Source organism: Botryllus schlosseri, chromosome 5, assembly GCF_051294905.1.
Source record: "Botryllus schlosseri isolate E-star chromosome 5, Bs_hap1, whole genome shotgun sequence".
Taxonomy (NCBI): domain Eukaryota; kingdom Metazoa; phylum Chordata; class Ascidiacea; order Stolidobranchia; family Styelidae; genus Botryllus; species Botryllus schlosseri.
In genome coordinates, this window is record NC_137240.1 from 5,208,969 (window position 1) to 5,227,234 (window position 18,266).

General features: G+C 39.8%; 2 protein-coding genes and 1 pseudogene across 3 annotated transcripts in view; 1 reads left to right on the forward strand and 2 right to left on the reverse strand.

The window, feature by feature from the left end:
- LOC145438734 (uncharacterized) overlaps positions 1-18,101 on the reverse strand; it is a 215,383-nt gene extending 197,282 nt beyond the window's left edge. Inside the window, exon 1 of the mRNA XM_080316086.1 lies at positions 12,867-18,101. Within this exon, the coding sequence (XP_080172212.1) occupies positions 13,010-15,985 (2,976 nt within the window). The 5' untranslated portion in view covers positions 15,986-18,101 and the 3' untranslated portion in view covers positions 12,867-13,009. The remainder of the gene's footprint in view (positions 1-12,866) is intronic.
- LOC145438780 (vesicle-associated membrane protein 3 pseudogene) lies at positions 1,768-2,602 on the reverse strand (annotated as a pseudogene). The gene is made up of 2 exons (XR_013915028.1): positions 2,414-2,602; positions 1,768-2,235 (listed from the first exon to the last, which is right to left on the reverse strand). The product of XR_013915028.1 is annotated as a vesicle-associated membrane protein 3 pseudogene (transcript).
- Positions 4,438-11,168, forward strand: LOC145438738 (cytochrome P450 2H2-like). Its single transcript, XM_080316091.1, has 9 exons — positions 4,438-4,819; positions 5,282-5,427; positions 5,551-5,650; positions 5,707-5,816; positions 6,392-6,513; positions 7,376-7,497; positions 8,525-8,669; positions 9,724-9,887; positions 10,499-11,168. Exons 1-9 carry the CDS (start codon positions 4,556-4,558, stop codon positions 10,814-10,816), a joined length of 1,491 nt encoding a protein of 496 aa, XP_080172217.1. The 5' UTR covers positions 4,438-4,555; the 3' UTR covers positions 10,817-11,168.
- Positions 18,102-18,266: the final 165 nt, after the last annotated feature.

Below are 18,266 nucleotides of genomic sequence, written 5' to 3' on the forward strand. Positions count from 1 at the left end.
GAATCGAGAAATTATTTTACTGATTCGAGTCGAGTAGCAAAAGACGATTATTTTGAGTGCTGAAATTATACGCTCCTCGCAACTGAAAGTTATTTTATCAACGAGAATTATGGTTTCGCTGCTATTTCCACTGTGGGAGCCTTGAAACCTTGATTGGTCGCATCGCAGTATACGAAACATATAGTGAAAAGCTACACGACCTTTACTGGAAAAACATTTCCAAAGTCATGATCCTCCCACAGCATTGTCACAAAGTGCAATGAAATCGGTAGGGTCGCAGAAATACCGAAGTATCTTTAATGTGATGGATAACGGCATTGTATTCTTTGTGGCGGCACAAATGGTACGTATTTGAACTTTGACATATTACATTTTTGTGACGTCATAATGAGTGACACTCGAATACTCGACTCGACTCGACTCGAAACATAATACGTGATTCAGAAACGAATCACTCAGGTACTCGATTTTGCCCAGCCCTACCCAGTACCCGCGACCCGTTTTGAGTTGACGAGTTGACTGCCATGGATGCTGGAGAGTATAACATCAACAACGACGACGACTCGGAGAATGAACAACCCTGATCGGTTTCTTCTTATTTTCAGTTGTTTAAGGGGAGGTATACTCGCATAATCCTTGTTAGGCATGATGTTGCTACGCAGATAACGCGTGACATATGCCCATTGCGTTTCAGTACCAACTCGGCTATGATGCACAACAATGCGAACTTATCGACTAATTCCTTCCTACCATTTTAGTGACCGACGACGTGAACGCACGTTGGGGAAAATGGCCGCTCTCGCAAGCCATATTTTAAATTTCTTCCAATAGTGTTTCTCGCCTAGGTCGTTCGTCATCTTTTTCATTTCCCTGGCTTTCTGGGCGATAGTAATCGCTCGTTTTTCTCGCCTCGCGGCTTGACCTTTTCCACGCTCTCCCCCATAACCTCCTTAGTCACGTCGACAAGTCCTTGGATTTGCCGCCACTTTTGAGAATTACGCTGATGTTTCAAAGGCAAGGAAGTACCCGTTCCACCGTACGCCATCGTCCGTATGGGCTGAGATGTGAGCTCGGGCTACCATAATTTGAGATCCGGAAAGAGGACACTTATGTTACAAAGGGTAATTTGAAAATTTCAACTAGAAATACTGTTGTGTGGACTAAAAAGAAGCTCATTTTGCAAAGTCGACTCATCCCGGTAGACCCGCTACAACGACAGTTTTTTTTTCAATTTCCGCGCCGCGAAAGGATGGTGGATTGGGCGACATCGGAGGAGATTTTCGATTTCTTGAAAAAGAAGGACAAATCGTCCTAACGGAGAACGTATGGTAACCCTATGTGAAACCAACGCAAGTTTTCCTCAAAGCTCGGTACTTCATTTTACAATTGGTTTTATGCTTAAACCGAGCGTCAGTGCAATATTTCACGTTTCATGTACTGTACATATTATCATAATAATATGTCTACGTCGCGCATATAGGCTACAACATGACACTTTCCCTGTTACGGTGTGCATCGCCCTAACGCGCCGATATGTCGAAATGTGGATTTACCACGATGATGTATGCAGTGCTTCAGTCGAGGTCCCTATAACTACATTCTTTTTTTTCACAGCCTAGTGTTCTGAGATGTTCATCTTTCTGCGTGCGGATGACAGCGTGAACTCATGTTTTCGACTACATTAATTATTGTGTGTAAAGACCTACAAATGGCTATAGACTTGAGAATACATGCGTACTGCGTATTTGACTCTGGATCAAGCGCTACTGTTCCGCAATATTTCCGATTTCTATGCAATATGCCATCATTAACTTGTCGCAGTGAAACACTTTCAACAAAAATAGGATTATAATCAAAGAAAAAATCTCATATTGATGTCAACCCGTTTGATTGCTTACGACGATCGAAATAGCAATCACGCCCGCCACCCCGACCACGGCACAGCCAAGGATGATCCACATTCTGTAATTTTGCCACCAATATTTCTTCTTTAACTCTTTAGCTTGCTCTTTAAACTGGGCACTTTCGTCCAAAACCGCTTCCGCCCTGGTTTCAAGGATAGAAACTTTTTCATCTCTTTGCAATACCTTGTCCACATTTGTCTTCATGATATCGACGACTTCGTCAATCTTTACTTGAGCCTCGGTCCGTTTCTCCTGATCATTCTGTTCTGATATTGGTACGGTGGTATCTGTTCCGCCGTACGCCATGCTCTGTCGGTAATGATATGTATATCTGTAAAATATTTCGTCCATTAGTCGTTCTTTCTCCGGAGACAGATATTGATCGGGCTTGAATTATTATAGGTCCGTTTAGCTAAAGTACAGTCAACAGATTGTGTGATATTACAAGAACTAGTGCAGAATGCTAATGCATAATTGCCTATGTTACAAATGACGACTGCTAACCTTACTCTTCAATTGATATCAGTTGAAGAAATGAGCAAATTGAAAAGTTTCATTCTCCAAGTCCGTATGCTGTCCTTTCCGCTTATCTTGCTGAAAATAGTAGGCCAATAACAATATTTAATATTGGTATATCCTAAAATTCGACGACAATGATTTGAATATCTTTATAACAGGATCTTCTATCGACGAGACTATCAGTCAAAAGGAATTGATTCAAATTATCAATGTACGGACGAAAAATCGATGACAATATACGACAATTGCAACGTATTTCCTTGATGCATGAACCACTCACTCCCTTTCGCGAAAGGATAATAAAATGATTCATTTATCCTGCACGGATAATAACTAACACTTTTTGTGTTCATAAATACGTACCAACAATCATTGCATAGGTATTGAAATCTGACTTGATCGAATGCATTTTCTGCTGTCCGTTGGGCAATCACTTTTACGATTGTGTGTAGGTTATCCCAAGGCTATTCGGTGGGAATGTGCTAGTGCGGAGCATGGACCGGGGCCAGATTGGATATCCGACAGGATTTTTTCAATTTTGACCGGAGTCGGATCGGATCCTGATCAGCACTTTTTCTGATACCGTCGGAGCCTGACCGGTGCCGGATCCGTACTTTTTTGATCCGGCTAGAAACTTTATTGCTAAGCATGACTTTTATAACTAAATAACTACCAACCAACTTACACGCAAGGTCGCAAGTAACCGCCAAGCCAGTGCGAACATAACGATCCATATTTACAAATTCACGGAACCACCATACCGTGTAGGGTGGATCATGAACCGGAGTCGGATTGGATACCCGGTCGGACTTTTTCATTTTTAGTCGGAGCCGGATCAGTACTTTTCCTGGTACGGCTGGAGACCACAAGAAAAACTGCCATCCCACAAGGAATAATTATTTGCCAGTGAAGAAATACCAATTTGAAATCGTATGCGTCTTTTAGTTAAGAAGGCTACGCTTGGGCGATTTCAATATCTTTTGGCATAGCAGAAAAAAATCACGAGAAAAATCAAGTAGCCGAACGAAGGCATTATAGCAACGGGCCCATCTGAAGATACGCCTAATTATTATTTACGGGCCCTACATTTCTCAAGACTCCTCCATTAGCTCTACAGGATAATCTGATTTCGTGAGCAGAGAGAAGAAATATTGATAGTGATATATATCCAATGCATATGATCATACGATCATATTGAACGATTCAATCACGAATTTAAGAAATTTTTCGTGCTTCGCGATATAAACTGATACACCGAACAGTAGGCTACTACAAATCTCCCTGATGAGTAGTGGCCAAAACGTACAGCCGTAAGGGGGCTTAGGGCGATAACCCCCCAGAAGTAGGGTAGGCTATATCAACCTATGCCATAGGCGGCCCTGGTCGGTCTCACGCCAACGTTAATGTCGGTTGTGGTGGGAATACACGATATTGGATAAGTTTCTATAATTTAAAAGCGATCACCAAGTTATGTAAAATAGTAAGAATATGTCGAATAAAATGGGCAGGGGCACCGTAGTGTCATGTGATCATAGCAATTTACAGCGTAGCTACGCTGTAAATTGCTATGATGTGATAATTGCAGAAATAGATTCGTCCGGTGAATGTACCAATGCGTATTAGTAGATATTTCCGATTTCTGATAATGTTGAAACAAAATTTGAGCTCACGAACGAATATCAAAATAATACTCCACATCGCCAAGTATTGCGTTCTAAAGAATTACGTTTCAAATCTTGACGCGCGATTGTGTAATATCCTCTGAGACAAAATTTCTCATGCCATTATTGTTTGTAAACATACCGAGAAAATACATTCGTAGCAAAGATTCCGATAGGATTATATCAGTAAAATATGACCATTATGCTTAATCTATGAAACTCGTGCACAATTGGGGCGTGGATACGAACGTAATTAATTTTTATCAAGCTGAATATTTGCTGATACATCACTCGACTGTCACGTAGTGGTGAAAAGTGCACTGTTGTTTTTATTTTTACCAACCCAACCGTAAAATCCAACAAGATCTCGAATCTGTCTATAAATAAGACGTGCTGTTCCTGTCCCCCTAGTTTGCATTTCATTTTGCATATATTTTAAGCAAGAACGAAAGCAGGACACCGAATAAGATAATGTTCGATATATCATTAGACTGCTCCACGGTTTTATTGGGAGCGGCCCTCTTCTTTGTGCTTTACTATTTCATGAAGTCGAGGCAAAGAGCTAATTTTCCCCCTGGCCCATCTGGTTTCCCTGTCGTCGGCTACGTGCCATTTGCGACCGGCAATCTTGGCGAGAAGTTCTTTAACTTGAAGGGTAAATATGGCGACGTGATGTCGGTAAAAATCGGTCCGGAAGATTGGGTTATTCTTAATGGCTTCGATGTGATTAATGAGGTATGTATTGCGGATTTTAGCCTACACCTACTGTACTATACTGATGTGCACTCGTCCATTTACCAATAATTGCTCTCCGTCTCAATTTGAGTTTTGCTGGATATAAAAGTCGCCAGTAACCTGACGTAATTAATGTGATGTTCGCATCTTGCCATAGCAATAACCGAAAGGTAGCTAATCGTAGTTCATCGCGGGCCGGGTTCTCCGGGGCCGAGTTTGTAAGGCCGGGTTCTCCAAGGTCCGGGTTCTCCGGCAACCCAATTTAACCCCTCACAGCATAATTCAAAATGTTTGAATGTTAACTTGATAACAATAACGATATATTAGTACGGTTTATGACTGACAATGGATGCAATAGTAGCTCGCTAATATCTAAGAATACTCTTGCTAAGCCTAATTACAGTAGTGCATTGTGTTGCAAACATGATCCGAAATGCTATACAATCAATTATGTAATCGCAGGCCTTCGTAAAAAAAGGTCACGCATTTTCTGGCCGACCAAGCAACGAAATTTTCGATGCGTTGACTGGAGGTAAAGGCATTGTTATGACGGACTATGGTGAAACTTGGAAGAATTTGCGCAAATTTGGGCTGACTACGTTAAGAGGGTAAGTTTATTGTCTTGTGTGAAATATAAGCAATCCTTCATCAAAATCATCAGTTTCTTTTCAAATATGCATGATATTGATCTATATTCTATACAATTATCAAAATTATATTTCATGTACCAGTTTCGGTGTTGGAAAGCGCGGTATGGAGGATAATATCATTGAAGAGACGCCATATTTGATAGAAGAATTAATTTCTTCCGGTACCGTAACCGATCTAAAGGTAGGGTAGCTGTTCATGCTCTCATGATAGCTCCAACATTTCCTTGCAATTTTCAGACGAAAATGAGCTACGCGGTTTCAAACATCATTTGCCGGGTTGTGTTCGGTTCACGCTATGAGTATGATGACAAGAAGTTTGTTGAATTACAAAGTTTCCTGATTGAATTGTAAGTAAATTTTTACGTAAGACTTTGAATGCAACCCACAACCCCTGCAATAAACACTTGTAGCCTATCTCTCGGGAGCTTCTGATTGTAGATATTTGCTTGTATCAGTCCTCTGTTGATCTATATTCAACTAACAATGCTATTGACCTTCCTTTTGACATGACTCGACACATTCTATAGGACATATTCAAGTCTCGTATATCAGGATCGCTAATTGAAAAACAGGCCCAGAAACTTTCTTTTATCTGTTTGAATAAACGTGTTTAGAGTGAGAAAAATTAGTAGGCCTATATTATGACTTGATCATGAGTTTTACAGAACTGGGTTAAACCTGACTTGAGCCGGATGCTAAACAGTCAACACTATGTCTTGGACTCAGGCGAGTTCGAGTCTTAAGACTATGACTTGGACTCGGACTTGACTCGAGTCAGAACTATAAAAGTCAAATTTACTAGTGACTTGTGTACATGTACAATCCCGACTTGCTGCAAATTGATACCCTTTTTTTATTACACACTTCCACTCATTATTTTGTAGATTATTTTTCTGGTGCTCAATCGTTTTGCTTTTCGCAGCACTAAGGAAACTTGGGAGACGAAACTACTTGGTTTGGTTACTATGGCCCCGTTTTTAAGGCATTTGCCAATCTTCAAAAAGGCGATGAAGTACGCCATGGTTGAAGTTCGTAAATTTCTCGGTAAGCAAGATGATTTCCATTATTGTTATTGTACAGATTTTTGTAAGCTTAAAAAAAGCCGGTGCTGCACGCTATTTGTCTGTGTGTTGTCTTCCGTGTATTGTGTAATTTGATTTTCTCTCGTCTTTTTGTTATGACTACCGGGACAGCTGACTTTGCCTAGCGTTCATCATTTATCATTGTATTATTCCGTCATACTTTGCCAATTTGGTTTTGTTTGAATCTTTTTCTGTATGCTTGTTATTGTGCCGTTAACTCTTGATAATGGACACACGAAAAGTCTTCAAGTTAATAACTTCTTTACTGCAATGAATGTAGTTGTGAAAGCAATACTCAAGCTCAGTACCGCCAGCCATATTTTCAAGCTACTAATATAGGATGCTTAATAACAGTTTCGAGACTTGTCGAGTTGAGGAATTGATTTTCTTATTGTGCCTGTAAATTTTGTAATAATATCGGCTATTAGAGGTAAATAATATTGGTAATTTTCATGGCGTTAGAGCATTGTGGTACTGATAATGTAGTGGGGAGTTGCAGAAATATAATCTGACACTGCTAGAATGGGAATATTCATATATTTCTTATAATTTGAAGGTGTCCAGATTAAGCCTTTCCAGTTGATCTTATGCCCAAGCATAGCAATAGCTGTTCTAATAAATGCTCAGAAATTTTGGAAATGCGCCTTTGAGCTAGATGCCATATATTTTGAATATTGACTGAATATATTTTGTTTATAGGTAGAGGTGCAAGACAGGGTTGTAGCCAAGCGGCAAGTTCCTAGTCACGAGTCAATTTTAATTTTATAATTTCAACTCGAGTCAAGTTCGAGTCAAAGTCAGCATTTTCCTTACTTTATTTTCAGCAATATTCGAAAAAATCAAGGAGGAGCACAAGTCATCGTTCAACGAGAATGACATTCGTGACTTCATCGATGCTTTCTTGAAGGAGATGAAGCGTGATAATCAAGACGAAGCGGGATTCTCGGTGAGTACACCTAGACCTATTCGTCAGATGATTTCTGAGCGATTCTCAGCAGTATAGTTTTTTTTTTTCGTTGTCGTCAAGTGACATGCGCTCCCGCCAAGCACTTCGTCAACTGGAAGCGGTTTAATTACGTGAAAAAAGCATGGTAGCTCAGGAAACTTGTGAGCTTATTGTATGTGTCAAGAAGCTATGTTGCTGCCGCGATAATTGATAATCTAACCGGGATAATCTTTCTTGTAGATATTACTGCTATGACAAGAGTTAGAACACGTGCTACTTCCACCAACCTAGCTCTTATTTAGGATTGTCCTAAACAGGCCAGTGGTTTCTTACATGTTTTTAAGGCACCAAATTTAAATAAATTAATCAGATCGGTAAAATCTATCGACTCGAATGAAGAGTCGTAATATTTTCACTGATCAAATTGTTAGGTAATAACGTTTGTGGGATGTGTGCCATGGTGTAGGCCTATATATTGTCAAGTTTTGCGGTCTCTTCGTGTTCCTTATTTAGTTATTGTTTTTTTTTCGCCTCGAATACAATATGCTTGAAAAAGTGACCCCAAAAAGGAATAGGGCTACCCAAGTTTGGGTCACGACCCATGCGTTGAGCTCCACTGAAATAGGTGACACAGATAGTGTTGCAATGACTTGAACAAACAATAAATTGAGAGATGGCAATTACCAACATTTTACTTAATCTATTGTATATTGAAGTTTTCGAGCTCCAAGAAGCTGTTCAACGTTTTACTGTAATAACATTTTGGTTAATCCTTACAAATTTACTTTTGTGGATGTTATATGAAGGAAGAGCTCAGCTCACTTTTTGACTTCGTGTTTTTGACTTATTAACCTCAAATATGAGTGCGCTTACTCCTATCAGAAATTTAGTGTCAAAATTGACTCGAGTCTTTTACACAACTTATTTTTCGTACAAACAATATTTTGTCTTGCTGTGGCAATAGTGGTACTGCTTTTAGCAGAGTCTTCCCATATGTTACATGATCTCTGTATTATCTATATTTAAGGATGAGTACCTGTTGCAATACATCAGAGACCTGTTCGAAGCCGGTACTGCCACTACCTCAAGCACGTTGGTGTGGTCGATGTTGGCGTTCCTGCAATATCCTGAATGTCAAGAGAAAATCCATTCGGAAATAGAAGATGCTATCGGTAATTTGATTCATATGTGACTGATTGCATGGCAATAGCACATGATTACTAACATGAAAAGTAAATTAATTCAGGAATAGAGGCGGTAATGGTAGTTTAATTCATGCATATTTGTTTGCACTGGAGCTAACAATAGAAAAGCTTAGGACAGTACAAACACTCGAGAATCTGCCTCTGTTTGCTTAAAAACTGGTTTGTTCGTGATTTATCTGATGTCGCTCTGATGTTGTAATATCGTGAAATGCAGTCACGCTTATTACACTATCTTCAATTGATTCAAATACTTGCACGATGGTGACATCTATAGATAATAGCCTACCTCTGTGATGATATGTGCATACTTCTGATTATGATCTGTGACTGGTGTTAGTGTACGTTCAAATATGTACCTTTTATGCGAGCACAAAGAATATAATGCCATTTCTATACCACAATTCACATATATATGATTGAAAGGCTTCTCGGAGGTACAGTTCAATATACAATTAAATAGCATATTCATAGCGGAATGAACCCGAATATTTTCGGCTGACACTCGTCAGGGGTAATCGTCAGCAACTAGTAGAGAATTCAAATGAACATCGTATACTATTTAATTGTATATTGCTCTGTACCTCCAAGAAGCTGTTCAAATGTTCTTTCCAATGCTCTACTAGTTGTTGACGATTACCCCTGACGAGTGTCAGCCGAAAATATTCGGGTTCAGTTCAATATGAATATACTATTCAATCGTGTACTCTTTTTTCTCTCTCCAAGCATGTTTGTTCAAACAGATAAAAGGCACTTGCTGGGCCTATTTTTTCAGTTAGGTAGGATGGAGGGGTGGTGTATGACTTAGAAAGCCGTAAAGGCTATATATGCACTTCCTTGTCCAGCGCCATATGCACATCATGCACTCATGTTATGCATATACGCAGATCGTGTGTATGTGTATCATGAGTCGGTGTATATGCCGCAAAAACATCAAAAGACAAAAATAAACTACGTCCTCTCCGTCCTTTCCATACCGAATCTTGGAAGTAAGATTGTTTTTGAGATATTCGAAACGTTTCAGGCGATAGCGGTGTCCCGTCCATGAAGCACCGCGATCAAATGCCGTACACGTGCGCGTTCATCCAGGAGATTCTCAGGCACCGACCGCTGCTGCCTCTCGGGGTGTTCCACAAGACAAACGAAGACGCAACTCTGAGAGGGTACACCATTCCGAAAGACACGACTGTAAGCCGGGTTTATATTCTGCCGTTTGGTGTACGCGCGCCTTCTTGACATAATAACTTGACATGATAAATCTAGTTGGCTATAGACTAAGTAAAGCAAAATACCCGTTATCTATTTTGTGAAATGTTTCTATGGTGGTATTTTAATTCTAACCAATCTCTGGTTTTCCTGATAATGATACAGGTAACTTGATAGCGCGAAACGGGTTAAGCTTTATGTTCAGACATTTTTTACTAGTTCGGAAATTGATGAGTTATGAATTCAATAATTGTATTTTATAGTTTGTTAATATATTCTAATCTTAATTTAATTAGAAAAGCAGATTGTTTTCAAGTTGTCGCACTCGACTTCCAGCTGCTATTGTTATTTGCAACCAGAAACATGAATAAACGACGACCCTTGGGCCGCCTATTTTCTCAACGTTGACTTAACAAGGATTTTAACCGGACACGAATCTGGCTAGTTTTTCTGAGACAGGATTGGGTCCAGATTGGTATTTTTTGTCTGAGATCGGGATCCCGACAGGGTGGAGCGCCGAATTTCTTTAAAAGTGACCACGGTCATAGCCCACATCCCTACCACCCGATGTACATGAATTGTCACTTTTTCAGGTTTATGGCAACATTTGGGCCGTGCATTACGACCCCGACCTATTCGACAACCCGGAGGAATTTCGACCCGAAAGATTCTTGGATAACGAAGGGCAATTCGTGAAATCGAACCACGTGATTCCGTTTTCCATCGGACCCCGTCACTGCCTGGGCGAACAGCTCGCCAGAATGGAGCTGTTCATTTTCCTGACCGGCATCGTGCAGAAACTGAAAGTGCTGCCGGACCCAGAAAAGCCACCTCCCGATTTCAACTCCGGGGTGTTCAACATGTTGTTCTACGACAGTCATGAATTCAATGTCAGATATGAGAAACGTTAAATTTTTTCGACGATTTGCTCTCAATATCTGTTTGCATTTAATTTTCTAGCACCTTGTATATGCTTAATGCTCATCATCACTAGTAGGACAGAATAGAGACCTGAGTGTTCAAATCTGAATTGAGTATTAAGGTTCGAGTCAAGTATTCGAGTATAGCTTGTGACGATGTCACAACAGTCTGGATGATGTGGAACGTTCAAATATGTACCTTTTATGCGACCACAGAGAATATTATGCCATTTCTATATCACAATTCACGTATATATGATTAAAAAGCTTCTCGGAGGTACAGAGCTTCACTATACAATTGGATAGTATATCTATATTGAAATGATCCCGAATATTTTCAGTGTACACTCGTCAGGGGTAATAGTCAGCAACTAGTAGAGAATTGGAAAAGAACATCGTATGTCAACAATCGTATCACAAAATATGACGTCACCAGTATGAAATTTCGAACACGAGAGCGTTCAATGTACTATTTTTAGATGGTACACGAATTCTTTTTGTTAAGACAGCCTTGGCTGCTGTATTTTCATAGAAGTCTACTCGCCGGTGGACAAATGAAAGTGCGAACTGCCTCTCCCATTGCCGCCAAATCTGTCGTCTCGACAATGCGATATGATCAATCGAGGTTTACATGCTTAGACAGTGGAAAAATCGTATTGACACTATAATTCTTGTTGATAAATCAACTCTTTCTTGGTGGCGAGGAGGGGTGCCTTTATTTTGTACATGCAAGCTAATGAAAAGCTAATGCAGCTAATTAAGCTAAGGAAAAGCTAATTAAGCTAATGAAAGGCTAATTAAGCTAATGAAAAGCTAAGTAAGCTAATGAAAAGCTAATGAAAAGCTAATTAAGCTAATGAAAAAGTAAGCTAATGAAAAGTAAGCTAATGAAAAGCTAATGAAGCTAATTAAGCTAATGAAAAGCTAATGAAAAGCTAATTAAGCTAATGAAAAGCTAAGTAAGCTAATGAAAAGCTAATTGAAAGCTAATTAAGCTAATGAAAAAGTAAGCTAATGAAAAGTAAGCTAATGAAAAGCTAATGAAGCTAATTAAGCTAATGAAAAGCTAAGTAAGCTAATGAAAAGCTAATTAAGCTAATGAAAAAGTAGGCTAATGAAAAGTAAGCTAATGAAAAGCTAATGAAGCTAATTAAGCTAATGAAAAGCTAATTAAGCTAATGAAAAAGTAAGCTAATGAAAAGTAAGCTAATGAAAAGCTAATGAAGCTAATTAAGCTAATGAAAAGCTAATTAAGCTAATGAAAAAGTAAGCTAATGAAAAGTAAGCTAATGAAAAGCTAATTAAGCTAATTAAGCTAATGAAAAGCTAATTACGCTAATGAAAAAGTAAGCTAATGAAAAGTAAGCTAATGAAAAGCTAATGAAGCTAATTAAAAGCAATTAAGGTAATGAAAAGTAAGTAAATGAAGTAAATGAAGCTAATGAAAAGCTAATTAAGCTAATGAAAAAGTAAGCTAATGAAAAGTAAGCTAATGAAAAGCTAATTAAGCTAATTAAGCTAATGAAAAGCTAATTACGCTAATGAAAAAGTAAGCTAATGAAAAGTAAGCTAATGAAAAGCTAATGAAGCTAATTAAAAGCAATTAAGGTAATGAAAAGTAAGCTAATCAAAATCTAATGAAACAAGGTAATGAAAAACTAATGAAGCTAATGTAACAAGGAAGCTAATTGAACACCACGCTGTACTCTACCAAACGATAGCTGTCCCGACAACCCATAGCCGCAGGCGCGTAACATCAGTGCCGATATCCAGTCTGGTTAAAAAGGTACGATAACGACAGAAAAGGAATCCGTCGTGAAAAAATCTGTCAACTCATTTAGCGGATCACCGGTTCGTTGAGGCAACCTCACATTCGGGAGAAACCGAAATACGCCATCTCATCCTTGCTGTTCATGTCATTGGGTGATAATTTTCAGTTTTGAAACACGAGCAAGCGTAACACTGTATTGAAAAATATAGCAACATATAAAACGAAACTGAGCATTCACTTGCAGAAAATTACGACAACGAAAGGAAATACGCCAATATGGACAGGGATTTCAGTACTTGCAGACAGAAAATGTTGTACATGTTGTATATGTTCAATTGTTCATGCTGGCAGTATAGGCACAATTGCTGCAAATGTACAGTGCATTTATGAACTTGATTTTCTTTAGTTACAGCTCAACGAACTTTTCTTTTGCATTTAGTTCCTCCTGGCTTGCTGCCACTTCGTTTCGAAGGATTATGCGCCATCAATTGCCCATCAGTGGAGAGTGATAATGATTTAGGCAGCTTACAGGCTGTCGGGGCGGGAAAATTCATTAACTGCTGAAATGAACGGTCTTGCTCGTCTTTTGGCATGTCGTCCCAATCCCAAGGAGATACCAAATACTTTTTACAATTCTCAGCAAGGGTAAAAGTACCACGGCCTGTGATACTCTTTCGTACATCCAAGTATTGTGAAGTGATCGCTGATTTGAGTAGATTAATTAGATCTGGTAACTTTTTCTTTTTCCAATCTGTCAATCGCTTGAGAACATGGTTCATGCTCTCGCAGTTGTTATTGGTGAACCATTTGTGCTCGGCGCCGATAAAGCTACGCATTTGCCAGACCTTTTTTCGCAACAACGGTAGCAATCTATTTTGTAAGTATGTGACCAGCATTGGGCATATGCTATGGCACCTAGTGAGTAGGTCTTCTTCTCTTCGATTAAATTCAATTTCGTCCTTGCTATCCAACAGATTGAAGACTTGATTCACCAGACTTTTTCTCAAATGCTTGCTTGCACCGATGCCGTGCTGAAGTTTGTCGACCAAATTTGTCTTTAAATGATTGACACAGAGAACGTGCTTGCAGTTTTTGAACGAATTTTCTATTGCTGAGTGTAGTGCAATTTCGTCGTCTGTCCCCACGACAAGGTGATCGAAAGTACCTCCTATAACGGAGCTAAGATGACTGAAGAAGTCGTTAAATGTCCCTCTATCTGACCTATGGTGGAGATATATGGGACCAATGAAAATCGGATTTTCCTGCGTTCTGGTGCTAATCATCTTCACGTTTTTGAAAACTGCTACAGTAGCGTACACATTGCCTAGGTTGTATGTCTTGTCAATTCCAAGTACAGTTTTTCCAGTACAACACATCTTTTTAAGATCTGTTATTTGATCATCGGTGTATACAATTATGCTGGATGCTTTTGCTGGAGAATGGATGACTCTTCTCACAAATTTTTCCGTGTGCATCATGTTTATGACATCCAAAAGTTCGTCTGCATAACAGTCTCGCGACAGGCTACTGTGCCCTTCTTTGCTTACTTTTTCCCGGTGCTTAGTGTGGTGGATCTGACTTATATTCCGAGGCATTTGCGAAATACTTTCGGAATCATTTTGAAGATCAACGTAAACTCGCTTTCCTGTCCCGTATGTAACCTTTTCCTTTATCTTCTCAATAGTGCTGGGCGGAGTGCGGATGTAATTTTGAAAGTTCACAGAGCTGTTTCCGTGTGGACTGCAGTCCCCAGATATACCCTTGTACTCCACGATACACACATTACATGGATCCGATGGTCCGCTTTCAATCCAGCTTATACGTTTTTCGTAACCAGGGTTGTTCTTTGATTTAGCGTAGTATCGCCCAACCATGAGTACGTCACCTGGAGAAGGCTGCGGTGATAACGGCAAGTACTCCTTCATTTTTAGGGTACAAATAGCACCCCTGTGGCACCGCGGCTTGTATACATACCTGAGTCGGTCCTCGGTCTTCAAGTAATATGAATATGTTTGCTTGGTTTTCGTCCAAGCTCCCATGTCATCATAAAATATGCGATGAATTTTAGCAGCCTTTCGAAGTATGTTTGTTTTAAAATCAACGATAATGTAACAATTGTCTTTCCGTCCTGGAGGAATCTTCGAAAGGGCGTTTTTACAATCCATAATTTTTTTCACCACATCCTCAATTTTCAAAAACTCGTTAAAGGGCAGCTTCGTTTCATTGTTCAGCTCATTGTTCAGGTTAGGTAGAACTGATTTGGTTTTGTCTCCGTCAGCAACTTCTCCTATTTCAGAATTCATCTGTTCCCCATTCATTTGGTCAATAGGCGAATCTTCACTTAGGATACTGCTTTCTAGGAGCGAATGCTGTTGTTTATTAGCATTCACATCGCCAAGTTCGCTCTTATGAAACGTTTTGAAGTCGTCTTGTTCGCGTATATTCGGCTTGTCAATGTCGTCTTTTTCGCGTACATTCGGCTTATCAATGTCGCTTTTCTGATCCTCCGATTTCAGTTTTGATTCGCATAAACTATTTGGATCACTTGAAATCAGATCGGTGATTTTGATGATTGGCACGAAGTGATTCGGTCGAAATGGATTGCTTGTCGTGGGCACGGTAGTTTGTGTCCACATCAGAGTCGCAACTGGTATGGCAAATTTCGACACACCCCGGCCGCAACATTTGCGCGTGAACGGTTCTGTCAGGTATTCATTTGCCAATGTTGACGGATAATATGAGCGAATCGCGGAGCCAAGGGCGGCACTCAATGCGTAAATATGCATCATCTCGGACCAATGCCCCGGAATGCTTGCTTTTTGTACCAGACTGGCATAAGGCGATGACACAATTCTAACGTCAGCTATAAGGTCAACAAATCCCTCTGCGTCTTCGTCATAATATTTCGGATGCTCAATAATTTCGAGCGCGGTCAGAAGCCTCAAGCGCAAGTGGTGTTTCGCAGTGCCGTATAAGGCAAGCGACATTGCGCGGTAAAAACAATTCCCATCGCCATCAACTCGCAAGGCCGTGTGATCCGTTGTGATGATATAATGAAACTGCTTCAAAATCATAAGTGAAACCTCATCCACTACTGCTGCCTCATTTGGCATGCTCCGATCAGGCTCGAGTACTTTATACAAACGAAGAATCCGTTTTATAGCTGTACAATGTTCCGGATTTGCTCTAATATGTTGCAATGCCCACTCATAATTGAATTCACCTTCGAAGAATATGCAACAACGACATATGAAAATCTGGATTTTCCGCTCATTGAAGCTACCGATCTTCGCACAAGAACAGTGAGAGTATCTGTTGCATTCGTAGCATTCGACGTACTCGTCGGACTTTAAACAATCAAGTCCGCAAACAGTACAAGGATGAGACATAATCCAAGACGAAAACGCAACGTTGTTGCGGAAAAAACAATGAGAATTGCTATCCTTTCCACTGTCCTTCGCTACCTCAAATGATGACCCCAATGGGATTGCTACGAGCGCTGCCGCGCGGGGAAAGTTGCAAATTTTGCACAATTTCTGAAGCGAGGGGACGTCACAATCAGGTTCTTTGATAAACACATGTTAACTCTGTGGTGACGTGGTGACGTTGCAACTCTACCTCAAGTACACGTACAAATGTATCGATATGTGAATTACAAAATTAATGTTAGAGACAATTAGTCACACTTATCAGTGGTCACACTAACGTAGTAGGTTGGTATTAATGGTGTTTCTACAACTATAGGATGGTCATTGGTCATTTTACACCAGGCTGGTATTCGTTATTACGGTTCCTGATCCACCGACTATTATGGGTCGGGGCCTTTGCAAGACACCGTCTACGCGGATCGTACGAGCAGTACAAGCCCACACCCTAAACCAGAAACACTTGGGTAGGAATACTGGAACCGACTTGGGCCTGATTCGAACCCCCAACCAATTCGTTTTGCAGCTGCGGAGCTGTGAATAGGCTATATTCAAGCGAACTAAAGCGGAACTAGTCAAGTATATTCCGCGCTAGTTAAGCATTATTCTTGTCGGATATTATAATAAAAGATCACGAGCGTGAATGCGTTACGACTCGCTAGTCGATAGGCTATACCTTGCCCCTCCCTGTGAAATATTATAAAGCAGAAATGATACGTGAATATCCCAATTCAGCGCAGCAAATATATGCAATTACAAAGTAGTACATATCCGGACGTTTTCAACTTTAGTTTACTCATTGCTCATTATCAGGATGACAATGGTGCCGATGTCTCACTAGTACGTCATTTAGGTTTCGCAAAGGTAACGAAAAAGAAGTCTTCCCAATTTTGAAATTATGCGCAGAATGATTCAGTTCTAAAGAAAACGATCAATAATCTAAATTATAATCTGTCGATCATGATGTGAAGTTTATTTGTAAAATAAAAATTACTGTCAAGCCCGCAACCAATATCCTCGCGAATTCGGTTTACCAGACATATCGCGTTCCGAAACGGGTTAATCCAGTTTTGTATGATGCGTTGATTGATAGCAGGCATGCTGGAGCTTGTGAGACAATGCTGTTTTCAAATCCTCCTTGCCTTCCTAACTAATTACCATCAAGAAATGAACTCCCTTTGAAACGTCGTTGATGTTCAATGTTCATGTTCGTTCACGCTATCAAATTCAGTTTGCGAACATAACCGGCCACATTATCATGTTAGGCATGCTGGCACTTTAGCACCGAGTAGGCAGAAAAACTTCGTCAGAGATCACCGCTGTATGTAGTGGCGAGATAACGTAGTGGTATAATCCACAGCTGCAACACCAATGGGTTGTGGGTTCGAGTCCGACCGAGGTCGGCTCCAGAATTCCTACCTAGGACCTAGGTGCCATCTCATCCGTGTAAGCGGTGTCTTATAAAAGCCAAGAATGTGGGCCGTTGTACAAGTCGGCCGCTACGGAATAAAAATGTAGAAAATTGCCTGGTGTAAATGACCATGACCATGACCATAGTAGTCGAGACACACCATGAACACCCCAAAACAAACCTGTCGGTGCCGTCAAATCTTCCGGTTTGCAGGGTGCAGTTAGGTCTGAATTGGCACTATTGCAATCATAATTCAAAAATCCCTATTGAGAATCGAATATCCAGATTCTAAACTTGGATTTAAAATTTCGGATTTGATACATCCAGAATCATATGAGCAAAATACTAATCTGGACTTACTTCATTGCTTCATTGGCTTCATTTTTACATTAGCTGGTTTCATTAGCTTTTCGTTAGCTTACTTTTCATTAGCTTACTTTTTCATTAGCTTAATTAGCTTTTCATTAGCTTTTCATTAGCTTACTTAGCTTTTCATTAGCTTTTCATTAGCTTTTCATTAGCTTAATTAGCTTCATTAGCTTTTCATTAGCTTACTTTTCATTAGCTTACTTTTTCATTAGCTTAATTAGCTTTTCATTAGCTTTTCATTAGCTTACTTAGCTTTTCATTAGCTTAATTAGCTTCATTAGCTTTTCATTAGCTTACTTTTCATTAGCTTACTTTTTCATTAGCTTAATTAGCTTTTCATTAGCTTTTCATTAGCTTACTTAGCTTTTCATTAGCTTAATTAGCCTTTCATTAGCTTAATTAGCTTTTCCTTAGCTTAATTAGCTGCATTAGCTTTTCATTAGCTTGCATGTACAAAATAAAGGC